The 14,747-nt window shown below is 37.8% G+C and overlaps 1 protein-coding gene across 2 annotated transcripts in view; it reads right to left on the bottom strand.

The window, feature by feature from the left end:
• Positions 1 to 4,085: 4,085 nt before the first annotated feature.
• Positions 4,086 to 14,747, bottom strand: part of USP7 (ubiquitin specific peptidase 7) — a 75,595-nt gene continuing 64,933 nt past the window's right edge. For both annotated transcript variants that reach the window (XM_075058729.1, XM_075058730.1), the window contains 9 exons: positions 14,328 to 14,395; positions 13,087 to 13,195; positions 12,915 to 12,992; positions 12,461 to 12,561; positions 11,740 to 11,839; positions 10,775 to 10,894; positions 9,349 to 9,420; positions 8,319 to 8,409; positions 4,086 to 5,464 (listed from right to left, as the gene is read on the bottom strand). In XM_075058729.1, the coding sequence (XP_074914830.1) occupies positions 5,358 to 5,464; positions 8,319 to 8,409; positions 9,349 to 9,420; positions 10,775 to 10,894; positions 11,740 to 11,839; positions 12,461 to 12,561; positions 12,915 to 12,992; positions 13,087 to 13,195; positions 14,328 to 14,395 (846 nt within the window). In that variant the 3' untranslated portion in view covers positions 4,086 to 5,357. The remainder of the gene's footprint in view (positions 5,465 to 8,318; positions 8,410 to 9,348; positions 9,421 to 10,774; positions 10,895 to 11,739; positions 11,840 to 12,460; positions 12,562 to 12,914; positions 12,993 to 13,086; positions 13,196 to 14,327; positions 14,396 to 14,747) is intronic.

Raw genomic sequence — 14,747 nt, 5'->3', positions numbered from 1 at the left:
GGCGGCGGCACCTTCCCCTCAGGGCGGCTGAGGGACGGAGCGCGCGGGGAGGGGGGGGGAGCGCGTGCCGCCCTTCCCTTCCCGCCCCTTGGCGGGGCACAGGGCGCGCTCCCGCCCCGCCCGCGCTGGGTCTCGCGGCGGCGGCGGGCGCGTCCCGCCGCGGGAGGGCAGCGCTGCGAACGCGGCTCCGCGGAGGGAGGGAGGGAGGGAGGGAGGCGGGCGGCGTTGTACCGCGTTCCGGGGATGGCGTTCCCCACTGACCGGTCATCTTACAGCACCCGGGGCGCGCCTGTGTCACGGACACGTTTTAACTGCGATGACAAAGCACGTTTCGCCACTAACGCACGCTAGGACGCGTGCGTGGTCTTTTGCTTCAAGAAGTACAAGAACTGCGGTCTTTGGACTGCAAGACACGTGGGAAAAAGTAAAAGCCGTTAAGCAACCGTTTTCCAGGCAAATCAAAGCAATGCACAGAGCCAGCTCGCATTCGTGCCGGAGCGGAGGCTGACCTTCCAGCCTGGTGGACACCACAAACTGAAAAAGACACGCTGCCCGACTGAGGAAGATGAGAACAGCAAAACCAAGTGATACTGTTGGAGAAAACTGTTGCCAGTAGCCAAGCAGAAACCGTTTTTAGAGCAAGCGCAGTGGGATTTAGCATTCCACATGTCTTCAGCTGTAAGGGCCAAATTGATGCTGATCAGCATCACCGAGCCCGAAACGAGACTTTGTGCCAGAAGGATCCCAGGCAGCAAACCCTTCCGCGGGCTTTTTCCTCAGGGCTTTGGCACAGGAGGTAGCCAAAGCAAGCCGCTTGGAGACAAACTGCCCGTCATCTGTGTTTGAATTATTTTTAAATTCTATACATTTAGAATCTCACAACCTCTAAGAGGAGTACAGGCTTGGCAGTGCAATTTCTCAGGTGAGGTATTTCTATAAAGGAGCTTTTACCATGACTCCACGGCCCTGCATGAAGCCCGGAGCCAACACCTCCCAGCCTTCTCAGCCCAGGGAGCGGTGCAACGACTGCAGTTCCAAGAGCGACTGCCCCAGCTTTCACTTGGGACTAAGGCCAGTAACTCCCCAACCGACTCTGACCTAATGGGAAATAATACCACAACGATTAAATCCACAAGCAGCCATGCAGATGTCACCCCAACAGGTTTTGTACCCTTTCACACGTTTTTTTTAAAGTGTTAAGATTTTTCTTCATTTTAAAATCTGGCTGTGAAACAGCAAACTTTGCTGTTAAGTAGTGGCAAGTAACACATCAAGCCGGTAACATTTAGGAGGAAAGGTGCAAAAACCAGAAACACATGAATATATACATAGCCAAGAAATTATATATATGATTTACCGTATGCAGGAGACATTTAACAGAGGTAGTCAGAACATTTTTACACCAGTGTTTGAAGGCACAATAGTTTAAACCAGTATTTCATAGAAAAAAGGGGCTTCCAGCTACAGCCTGGTGGTTGCCAAATTTAACTTCTGCCATGTTTGGTACACTGCTAACTTCAACATCACCTGGGACAGAAATTAAGTTGAGCACAGATTTGAAGGCAGATTCGGGTATATCACACGTGAACATATTTTCCCCTTTTCCTGGCCCTAAAGACCAGGCTGGTTTAAAAACCAACGATAAATGACACCACATCGCTCTCACACCGAACACCGACACTCTTCACCTCAATATCCAAATGCTTGTTTAGTTCCCCTGAGAAAAAACAAGAGTTCAAAGCCTGGGAATTGCCACCGAAGTCACCATTTACCTTCTGGCCAGCTCTCCCTACACTATGAATGTCATTCTTGACACACAGTTTGGCTGAATTTTCCAAAATTTATCTCTTTGATCTAAGCAAAACCACCCTAACGTCTGAGCAGCCTATTAACTTCTACTCCCAATCTTTTCTAAAATGAACAGACAAGACTCCAATCCAGTGTTTATCCTAGTCTATTTTATTTACAATATATACAGTTCCTACAGAAAACGATTTCTCACAAAGTTTATTAAATAGCAAAACCACAGCGTAGCTCAGCTCTGGGCACTGATGCCTGCAGCCAAGCCCAGAGCCCGCAGGACAGGCTGGTCCAAGCTCCAGTGAGATGCCAGGGCGGGATGCTGGCGTGCCAGCTCCGGAGGGGCAGCAGCTGAGGTAGATCCAGTACGCAGGAGGCACTGCACGCTCCGCGCGTCCTGCGGTACGACATCGGCCCGATCCCTCCGATGCGTCTTGTGGCAGCACAGATTTGTCCTGGTGTCGCTAAGCAAGCCTTCTGGTATAAAGGGTGGTTTTGTTGGCTGTCACTCTCTAGTCGGCAACTATGTCACTGGTGTGATTTGCTTAGATTTCACAGAATGCTTTGGACTCCTTTAGGATAAAAGGCACTATGTAAATCTACAGGAACAATGCTTGCTGTTTTCGTAGGGAGAATTCAAATGGGCCATTAACATCACGTTGCTCTGATGCTGTGTACCATGAAATGACATCCTTATTGCTTAACGCTTATATTATCAATTAACTTAATTTAATGCATTCACTGTCTATTATCCTGGTAATTCCAAAATATGAATAAGAAATGGAAAGCATGGTAATTTTGAAGGCTGCTCTTGTAAATTTTTCAGAATGAAGTAAACTAACATACTGCACCTGAGAAAACCTCCTGTCTTCCTCTTCTCTTCATAGGTGTGTGTTTCCACATTTGAGTAACAAGTTACTTGTGCTCCAAAACAAAATTTAATTAAAAAAACTTCAGTTATTGAAAACTGCATACAGAATACCTTAATATATCGTCTTTTCAAAACCAGTGTGGGAACAGCACAAATACTGAAGCACGTAAAAACTAGTCATCTAAAAATCAAAAGGCACCCAAAATTTACTTTGTTAGCAATATTTTCTTCTGAAATGTTGAAGTATTTTGATTTCTTAAGATATTCCCTAAAAGCTGCCAACATCCCATAAATTAATCTGAAAACTTAGTGACATTCAGATACAAGGTCAATTTTGTACCAGTCTACCATAACATTAAATTCACAAAATATTACTTAGTGCTTACTACTGCTGACCAGAGTCTCTGATTTTACAGAAATATTTTGAATACAAATCCTGACAGTTACTGAAAGCCTGGAGAGACGATCCCAAGTACTAGTAAAAACACCACTTGGATGGTGGTGTAATTCTCACCAGTTCAATGCAAATACAAGTCAAAGGAAAACTTTATCCACTTAAGGCATGCCATTTAAGCACTTCCCTCTACCTGTAACCTATGCACTCGGATAACAAAAAAAAGTAAACTAGTTTGCCTTGACGAAATAAGAGACTGTTAAAAGCACTGCAAGTTATAAATGAAAAAGAAATCCAAACATACCTAAAACTTGAGCAATTAATTCACTTTAAAGCTAAAAGAATGAAATAGATCTTAATATTTTATTTAAAAATACTTGCTGGTGTTTTCAGTAATCACCAGAATCCATCTCAGAAGAAAGTATAAAGGCCATCACATGTACACAACCCCTACTACATGTTTATTGATAGGTCTGAGAAAGGGAAGCTTCTAAGCACTTTCTGTTTTGGTTATGAATACAGGGAACACATTACGGTGGGAATCTATTACTCTTATTAAGAGAGCTTACCTTTAGAGACTCCAGATTTCACTTTACACCATTTATAATATTAGACTTGAGAATCTGGACCACAAAATTTTGTACAGGCAGGCAGAGTCAAGTCTACCACAAAGACTCTACTACAAGCTTTACAAACAAACTAGTAAAATAATTTTTCCATTTGTCTTATTTGTACATGGCTCCTTCCTGGAAAATCTTTTATTTGTTAAGGTCAAATGTGACTAGTTAGGAGGTAAAAAAAAACCCAAAACAAAAAAAACCCCTCCAAAACTCAAAACAATTAAACACAAAACCCCACAAATTTTCCCCAAAACAACCAATATGAGGGTTATACAATTGTCAACACTTAAGAAAAAACCCCACACCTTTAGCAAAACCTCACAAATGAAAACACTTCCCAAAACTCTATTTCCAAGGAGAGGAGAAATCTTCTTCAATGTCCATGTCATCACTCACCGAAAAAAATTTTATAGAAAATTTTATTCAACATACAACATTTTCCAGCAAAAAAAGGCAATATACAGGAAGAGTTGTTGTACACTGCGGCTACAGAAACAAAATAAAATACTGGAAAAAAATGTAAAATTAAGTGTGAATTGCTGATTCTATCTTTACTGCACTCAAAACTAGACACGCAGCTGGCATTAGCTCCAAAATAAAAGGAAGCAGTCTGGGGACTGAAATAAAACTACACACAATGAATATCAACATCAGTGAAATTCACTTGCAGACTCACCCAACAAAATTAACCTCCAAGTGTTAAATTGTACATGTTCATTCATTAAATATACAATTTCATTTTTTCTTTTTTTTTCTTTTTTCTTTTTTTTTTCCTCCTTTTTTATACAAAGTCAACAGCTTACTAAACACTAGTGAGCATGCCCTCTGTGCTAAAAGGCTATTTCTTCGTGTTTTCCCCATCTCTTCCCATGTTAACTAAATTAATGATATTTATAAACTTTTCACTTGCTTTTGCCAACTTTTGAATGTCATTCTATTTGCCAGAAGATGGCATAATAAATCACAATGGTATTTATCAATGGTTGAAAATTTAATAAAAAGACCCAAATATCTCTTTTTAGGACTTGGGGCATCCACTTGGCAAAACGGGATGCAAAGTAGTGACTAAATTAAACGAAAACTAGTTTATTAAAAAAGATTCTATGCAGCTGGAGGAGACAAAAATCCCGAATAAGTGCCAACAATGTACACAATGAAGTAGAGATTGCTATTTATTGATGATGTGAGTTTTTTGCATTTACAAATGCACAAAAATGTCATTTAAAGTATAACTGAAGGAAATAAATCTGATGTGAGTCTAAACATAAGACTTACTAGCTGCAGTGATGGTTAACACCATACCAGGAAGGGCAGCCAGCCAGCTTATGCCATCTATGAACGTACTACAGACAAATATTTTGCCAATGTCAACTGTTCTACTAAACTCTTCCCTCATTATGCTGACAATTGCCTTGCATTACGTTTACCATAAAATAACTCTCATTGGCATCCAAGCTTTATAAAAACACCTTCATTTTGCTCAAAAAGGGCAGTCAATAGATACAGAGAAGCCAAACTGAACAGCCTCAACAAAATAAAATTAACATCAGCAGCAAATCCTCTTGCTGAAGACTTCAGATATAGTGCACGTGTACCAAAGTTCTACAGTTGTTAAAAAGGTGCACACACACACTTATTTTTGTCCCTTGCCTTGACAATCTGGTTAAGTAAGTCAGTTATGGATTTTAATAGCTTTTTCAAGGTAAGTGTAGCGACTTCTCTTTGGGGCTTTATTGAAATGGTCAAGCCCTAGCCATGGCCTTGGATGAGACATGTTGCCTAGAAAAGAAAAGAGAAAAAAAATAATGAAGTTTTAAGACTAAATTGGAAAGTTTCCTTTAGAAAACTACTCCTGTGTGCCCTGTTCACAGTTTGCTAGGAATCACAGGGTACAGAAGAGGACTGCAGAACAGTCCTACAGTCGACAGCCAACAGGGCAGCTTTCCTGACCACTGCTTTCCTTCCAATAACACATTTTACAGCTGTTTCTGGATCAGGTAGCTGGTTTTCTTCCTCTTCAGTCACTTACAGGAGTTTACAGCAGTGAAGTATGTGCTAAAGCAAGAAAACTACTGTTACAATTTCTGGCCACAGGCACATCAAAGTACCAGCTTTCACCAAGCTGCTGAGCCTGTTTGAAACAGGAAGGCATCATCATATAAGTATGATAACCTATAGTATTTGATATATTGTAAGTTATCTCTGCTGTATTAAGTTATTCTTATCACCTGGTTTAAGTGGGAATATTTGTTAAATTCATGTAAAATGCAAATAATCAGTTAATTCAGAAATCATGTAACTGACCTCCTCTTATTTTCTGAGAAAAAAAATTTAGTCATATTTAGATTGTAAGGAAAACATACAGACTTTTTCACTTGTTCAACCCAATATGGTTTTATCTACCAGTAGTTTTCATGAAAAACCACAATCCACATACATCTTGCAAATGGGAGAAATTCTCTTTTAAGATGTCCTCAATGCAGAGCATCAAATGTTCTTTGAAGTGAATGATAGAGGCAGAAACTAAATAACCCCCAAGCAAGAAAAGCACACTCCTACATTCAAAGCCATCAACTTCAACCACTAAAGCATAAAACACTTGACCTTTTTGGTTGCCTGCATCTGCATTTTTGGATATATTTTCTTCAATCAAAATTATTTGTCTTTTTGTTTGACATAATGATCAATGTCAAATATAAGAGAGAAATGCCAATCTTGCTGAGATCACTTGAATGTCTTTTAAAGAAAGAAATTAAGTTCTACACCGTTAGCACCAGCACAATCATTGCTAGAGTGCATCTTTTGTAAAAGCAGAGGGAACACTATTGACATCAGCTACATCACTCAAATTAAAGAATGCCAAACCATTGGTTCAATCAGTCCAGCATGTGTTAAAATTTGGTCCTTGTAGAAAAGCATGAGCCCCACACCTTGAAATACTACTTATCTAAGAAGGCATTTAGAGTGTCATATTATCAGCCCATAGTAGAATTTCGGGGGTGGCAGGGAAATGAATTCTATCAAAGTGTATTATATCAAAGTGGTAATTTCCTGTAAACTCAAATTAAAACCCTTTAATCTCACATTCCCTACAACTCCTACAAATAGTTCAAGTTCTCCCTTTTCCAATTTCTGCCCTGTTCTGTACTTTTGACCTAGTTACCTGGCTAGTCTTTCACGTTGTTTTGGCAATACTGGCTCTGCTTTGCTCAAAGTCCGACAGTTTGTTTCAGACTACTGCCTTCCCCTTCCCACCCCCAGAAAGATGACTCGCAGAATAAAATCAGGACTCTGCCTGTTCTGAGCACACAAGAGAGAGTTTATCTGTCCATGGAGAGATGTCCACCACTGAGTTCATCACCCAGAGACCCCTCACAACTAGTGCAGAAAAAGAGGTCCCTCCAGTGACACACTTCTCTGCTCATGGATGACTTGTGCAGATGCAGGCATTCAAAGTTTTGGCAAGTCCCCTCATATTCACAGCCATGAGCCATAAACCTGGCTGTGTAACATACCAATGAGAGGAATTTTTGCTAGGTTCTTGCCAAGTACTGAAAAATAGTACTGTGGGTTTTGAAATAAATGGACAGTTACAGGATTTCTTTACAACTGTTACATAAATCCAGAACACAGCTTGAAAAAAACAGAGAAAGTTTGGCCCTAGCACAACCTGCCAACAAATACCAGAGGTCATAATTGTCAGAAAAATAGAACTGCAGAGAGCAGGTTGTCCTCAATCTCATTTCTACCAGACAGAGCAGCTCACAAAAAGGAACACTCAGCTAAGCTAGGAGAAAAAAATCCCGATGAATTCAAGGCTTTCAACACAGCCCTGACTGCAGATTCAAAGGTGCCACTCCCAACTGGAACTCTCAAAAGGTGACTGTGGTGGAACTCCTGAAGGATTAACCTGGTTTCTCCTATGTGTAAATTCCTCAGAGAACAGAGCTTTATATATTAGTCAAGTAAACAAGATTGTAGACCATCTACAGACAAATTCAGAACAGAGCTGCATTGGTAGCTTGATGAATTATCTCTTAGGAAAAGAAAATCTAAACAGCATCCTATTCAAATATGTAATATTCTTGTTAGATTCTTTAGATTCATTGAAGATGCCAAGAACAAACAAGAATTATCTTCAATGAACATGAGAATTCAAATACCTTGTTGCAGCACACTTAAAATAAGAATCTTATGAGAATGTACCTTAGTATTTTTTAGGAATAACACAAGCACATACTCCAATAACAATGTGAGAATCAAGCGTACAATGGAGCAGATGGACGATATAGATAAGGTGCAACTGACATTGTAACTCTCTTCTGTAAAGTATATTAAACTTATATTTGACCCATTTGGTCACTCAAATGCAAACTTTTAACTCACAAGGAAACAGATTATCAAGTTATTTATATGCCTATAAAATACATATTCTCAGACTAACATATACACTTAACACTGTTACGTGTGCACACAAGTGTATATAAATATTTGTTTAGTTACTACATACAATGTATTTCATGTTCGAAGAACAAACTCTTTCAGCATCCTCAGTTAAGGATAATGACATTATAACTACTAGAAGAGCAACTTCAGCAGGTCAAAAGAATAGTCAGGTTGTCTAACAACTCACCAGGTTGGGGCTCAAAATCTTTCAAGTTCACTTCATACTCATCTTCATTGAGATATTGGTGTCGGCCCATCATTACAATTGCAAATTTAAACTATGAAAAGGGAAAAACAAAAACAAAACCAAAACAAAACACAACTGGTAAGATACCACATTAAAATAAAGCCTTCAAGTCTAATTTCATAGTCTAACTTGCAGCTGGTTATAAGCAGTATTCTTCAGGGACTGATAAAGGCCAATCCTGTTTAAAATCTTCATCAACAACCTGGATAATGGAATAAAATGAATGCTCAGGAAATCATGAACCTGCATCTGGAGTACTGTGTCCAGCTTCAGGCCCTCCAGGGAAAAAGAGATGGCAACAACAAACAGCAGCAAGTGCAGCAATGAGACAGTTAGGGGGCTGGAGCCCATGGCATACAAGAAGCTAAGGGAAATGGGTTTGTTTAGCCCAGACAAGAAAAGGCTAACAAGGGGCATCTAGTATTCCACCAACTGAAGGGTGTTACACAGAAGCAGACTCTTCTCAAAGTGCTGCACAGCAAAAGGACAAGAGGTAAACTACCACAAGCTGCAAAATGAGAAAGTCTGATTACATGCAAGGGGGGTGGGGGGAAGTCTTCACAATGATAGTGGTAATGCTCTAAAATACAGTGTCCAGAATGTGGCAGAATTCCCATCCTTGGGAGTTTTCAAATTGCAGCTAGGTAAAACCCTGAGCAACCTGACTTAATTTTAAACTAGTTCTGCTCTGAGCAGGAACCTGAAGTGGGTGGCCTCTAGAGGTCCTGCACCATGTAAACTTTTCTAGGTTACTTTAAAGTTTTGCCAAATATCTCTTTTGAAGGAGGACAGAAATACTACTCTTACACACCCTACCTCATTATTCTCAGAAAAAGCACTATTTAAGTCAAGCAACTATTCTACTGATTAAAATCTACACTTATCCCAAATCTGTGGTGTTCCAGCTTCTTAAAATAAACTCATTTAGGGTCCACAATCAGCAATAAAAACTCTCCCAACTTGACATTACCTTTTCAAATTCTTTTTCTTGTATGTCCAGCATTGTCTGAATCCGCTTCATAACCTCTCTAAAGTGTTCACCCTAATAATTACAACAAGATTTTTAATGTCAAAAAAATCTAGGAAAAAAAAGGATGCTGTTAGTATTTCCTGCTTCAAGCTTCATTGAAATATGTTGCCTTAATCTCTCAGTTATTTACAGAATTACACAAGTATCAACATCATTCACTACCATACGGAATAACAACATACAACAGTTGCTATAAATTCAGCAACTTTAAGTCTTACTGATTCATCATTATGCAAACTGTCCCATAAATTGACCAAGAACTGCTAATGACATGTGCAAGTCAGGTTAAAGTTAAGAAACACAGTTAGAAGATTAGCAGCAAAATGGGCATTTGGAAAAAAAATTTTACATATCCTTTCTAAGCATATTACTTTTTAAAACCTCTACACCTGTGATGCTCCCCCTCAATTAGTAACGTTTTATAGTATGTTTCTGCATGCTGTGTATGTAAACTGCCCCCAAAAGTGATGGATACCATCAACTTAAAGATCAATAATATGTATCAACTGTCATAGACAGGGAAATGCAGTCAGTGCAAATGGTTTCCACCAGAAATCAACACACAGGTTTTACTCTACATTGGTCAAAAATATGGAAATATAGTAAAGTTCTATGGGATGCAGAGATGCAGATGTATTTCTCATTCCAAAACTTTTAGAAAAGTAGGTAGTTTTCATACAAACTAACATACATGAACCAGAAAAAGTTTAGAAGCAAATTACTAATTGCCCCCAGAAATATACTTTGATATTAAAAGAATCAGTGTGACATTCAGCTGGAGCAGCACCACATAAAAACTTAAGAATTTTAATTAAGCTTTCAAAATTAGCTTTCACTTTTGTATTAAATTCCAGCCCTAGAAGATAAAGCACATCAAATTATAGACATTATAAAATGCAAAGTTATCTTAGAAAATGTTGAAGAAAGCTAACTTGTTTTTTGTAATCATGTGTCTCAGTCAGAAGCCAAGCAACCATGGCCTAGCCACTTTTGCCAACAAGTCTGCATCGCAATTACTTAAGTGGTATTAGAAACAGGATTCTAGTTGGTTGGTTTTTTGCAGGGGTGGGCATCTGCAGGGGTTTGGGGAAGGAGGTAGTATTGCTTTGATAGCATTTCAAGTCCTTGGCTGATGCTGAATGCATACTTTCTAGATGTTGCACAGGCTCACCGAAACACTAAATGTGTATATGCAAAAGATAACTGAAACGCTAAATGATTTAACCGTAAAAAGGCATATATGGGGCAGAACCCTTTATACACAAGCAGTATTTTCCTATATACTTTTTATATTAATTTCTTTGACAGTGCTTTAAGAAAACATCATCAATATAATCCCATGGGGAGAAAAAGAGGCATACTGTACCTGGTGTATCCTCAGCAAGAATGGAATTCCAAATGTCCCAAAAACCTCTTTGTGGAAATGTGCCACTGTGATTAGCATCTCGTTTTCTTTATCTATATCTACCTGGTCCAGAGGAATTTCCTAGATCCAGACATAAAATTATGACTGCAATCAGCTAAAACTTCCCCAAAAAGCAACTTATTAAGTAACTAAAAGCATAATTGATGTACTGTTACTGATGTAAAACAGATCTATTTAAAAACAATTAAAACAACCATGCTGTTTGACAGAGTCTTTTTACAAGAGTCGCTCATCGCCGGCATGACAGCATTTCAGCTTTCCCGATTCAGTAAACACTCTCCCAGCTTCCTCAAATGGCTTTTTGGACATGAAATTTTCTATCAGCTGTAGTAGTAGCTGATAGCAGTATCACAGACCTCTTGTCATCTCCTTATTATAGTTTACACTGGAAACTTTCTTTTTTTTAAATTTCTGATCTTTGAGGCAAGTTACCAGATTTGAATGATGAAATGTTTAGGAAAAAAAAATCACCTAAGTATCAAAATTTGGATCAAGAAGCTCAAACTTAACAGGAAAAGAAAGAAAGTCTTCTAGAATACTGAAGTTTAGAGTATGAAAGTGGATTCAAAGAATAAACATTTATATCACAAGTCCTCAAACCAACCTTGGAATTATTGCTAAGGCAGCAAATGTCCTACGGACAGGCCCTTGCCAAGTCTTCCTGTATTGTTACAATAAACATACATAAAAAATTAAGGAATGACATCATTATAGGTAAGCAGGTGGAACAGAGGAAAAATTTTAGAAGTATTATCTTTAAAAGTACATATATATAATCATGTAATCTTGCTTGCTGCAAAGATCAGAGTATTCGAAAATCGGAATCCAGAAAATGAGAATTACCACTGGAGAGTTTCTTTTCTCAAAGTCAAGTTTTAAAGTTTCTTTAAGAAAGTAATATTTACCTCTATTCGAAACGTTCGACTTGTTGCAGGTGACAAACACTCTAACAGCTCATCTTCCTGATGGACACCAATTATTTTGTAACTTACAATTTCTAGCAGCCTTAAAAATAAACAAACAGGAAAAAGCATAAAAAAACTTAAACAAAAAAAAATTTAAGAAATCAATGCAGCATTTCTTTCTCTAACTTTGAGAAGAATTAGTGTAGTCAGGATGTAAACAGATGCTACTACTGTATTTGTAAAACTTTAAATTCAGTCTTTAATAAAAATTAAGCTGTAAAGTTACAAGAGGTTAAACCACTTCTGGCTCATGGCAAAAAAAGCCATTATGCGCAATTACAAGATGAAGGTTTTTAATTTAGATTGTTTCTTAAACTCTCTTTAGATGACCTCACTTTTCTTAACTCCTGAGAAGTGAACAGCATGAAATGCTTAAATTTGAAACAATTATTAAATTGTGAGTTAACAACTGCAATTCATGAAACTTACGCATCTCAAGGATGTAGCTTTATGAAATACAAAACAAATAATTTTATATAATTTATATTCATAGTTAATAAGAACTCTCTTAACAATGTGACTCTGGAAGCTTTTTACTTCTAACATAGTCTCAGACTACATTTGATAATAATGGTTTCCACAGTATTTTAAATTCTATGGATGCTTTTCTGCATAAAATTCACATGGTCACATAAAAGAAATCAAAATCTTCCAGCTTTACCTTAATTTCCCTGAACCTTTTTCAGAGAGTTCTACAACTTTTTTACATTCTTCTAACAGGTCTCGCACACAACCATGCTTATCTGGATATACTGTTATTTCCTATGGAATTTGAAACAGAAAAATTGTTAGAAAACCTGAAAATGTAAACAACCATATTAAAGCACAGAATACATGGGATTCTTCTCTTCATCAAAATTTCATTTTTAAAAGATAACAATTACCAAAGTGAACACCTATGTTATCTTCAAAATTTTTGTAAGAACTGAAACAATTCTTTTAATTTTTTGGTGGTTTGGGCTTTATTGTTGTTGTTGATTGGTTGGGTTTTTACATAAGACACAACTTTGTTCTAATTTTGTGTTATTGAGGGACAACAGTGTGAACCATCATCACAGCCATACCAGCTTTGACACAGAAATGATAGCAAGTGTGTAACAGCCAGCTTCACTCACCTCTTCCCTAAACTGGCTATTTAGCCATATGCATTTAAAACTTCTTCTGTTTTCAAAATCAGTTATTTTCATTTTGAGCTTAAGGAAGAAAAGAAAAACACTTTAGGCATACTTTGTATGGGGCCGAATTATTTTTTTAAAATTTGCACCAATAAAAACAAAAGACTCTTACCTGTTGATAGTAAAGTTTTTTAGGTTGCCTAGGCTTGAAGAACTGCAGAAGATCTCTTAAAGTACCTTCATAATTATGTCTAAGAGGATTACCAGGGCCATCCCTATAACTACAGAAGGAAAAAGAAAAACATAAGTATCTCTTTACAATCCATCACTGCTCAGTAAATCGAAGTACCAAGTACATTTTTATTCCTGGCTTCCAGTTTTACATAATTGCTAGCACAGCCTAAGCAGCATTATATTCAGTGCATTAGTGATTTTTAAAGACAGGTGAGTGTATGGGACAGAAATACCATTCACTGTGCATGTTCACTCTCTTGGATGTTTACAGGCTCACCTTTAATGCTGCAGGGTGGCAGACCTATATTCCTCTGAAACTACTAGTATAGCAGCACATGCTTTGGATTGTGAAAGGTTAATTTGTGGAGCCATATGACACAGCAAATTCCAGAATCACCACAGCACTGTAAACTATAAAGAGCTACTCAAATTACGACAGTCTCATTGATGATGGAGATACCTACAGGTTAATAAAGAGCAACCTACATTTACATGAATACAAAAAGATGGTGTAATTTGTGTGTGTGCATTATTTCTACATATAACTAATATGCTGTTTTCTGCTATAGTTTTATACAGATTCAAATCCAGTTTTACACAACTGTGCCTGAAAACAGCACTTCAACCAGAAATGTCCCTTTTAGCAGCTGTGAATTTGTTAGATCATCATCATCTTCATTAAACCTTATTTGCAGACTTTGGGGGAGGTGGGGGAAAATCAGTGAATCAACTCCTGCATTTAAACCTGTAAAAATCAGCAAAAATCCTGCTTTTATGCGCACTTGTTTCTGCTCTCCTCCATTCCAGAACTCTGCATTCACTTTAACAGCACTTGCATTAGCTTAATAATTTGTCCCATACAGTAAGGCTTTGAATTAATGATTTTGGAAATTTAAACAATGATCCTTTAAAAATGCAGCTTTTTTCAATGACACTTACTAGAACTCTTCTAAAATGTGCAATTCGTTGAGGCTTTAGAGCCAGCTGTTGCAATACTTAAAACTGTCTATGCAACTTGCTGTGCATGCCAGAATGCTAACATTTTACCGGTAAAGAATTAGTTAACAACCTGGAAAAAGCCACCAAGTAACTACTACCTATCTATACTTAGGCTAAGTATTTGGGCTAAGTATTTTAAAGAATAGTTTAGACACAGAACACTAAGGATATTCATCTTACCCTTGGGACTTGAAAAACTGTAATAGCATTGGATCCGTATTAAGTCTTTGCGCAACTGTCTTTGCAACCTGCAAATAAATTTTTTTTGTAAGTTCTGAATTATTTCAGACAATTATGACATTGCTCTACAACCATACAGTCATTCATTACACATCAAGAACATTATGCTACTGAAATTCTGAGAAACGCACTATGTCTACTTCTAAGGCAAAATAAACTAGCATCTTTAGCTTCTGAACAGTTGACAAAGAATAAGCTATGTGAGGGGAAAAAAAAAAAAAAAAGAGAGGAGACTGTCTGTTTTATTACAATAAATCACTGTCACCAAAAGGCCACAAAATCCACAATAGCTCTACTCCTTTTTTGGTTTGGTTTGGTTTTGGGGTGGGATTTTTTTGTTTGCCTTTTTGTTTGTTTTTG

The sequence above is a fragment of the Buteo buteo genome, chromosome 27 (genome assembly GCF_964188355.1).
Source record: "Buteo buteo chromosome 27, bButBut1.hap1.1, whole genome shotgun sequence".
NCBI lineage: Eukaryota > Metazoa > Chordata > Aves > Accipitriformes > Accipitridae > Buteo > Buteo buteo.
The sequence above is the reverse complement of the archived record's forward strand: the minus strand, read 5'-3'. Positions and strand labels throughout refer to the sequence as shown.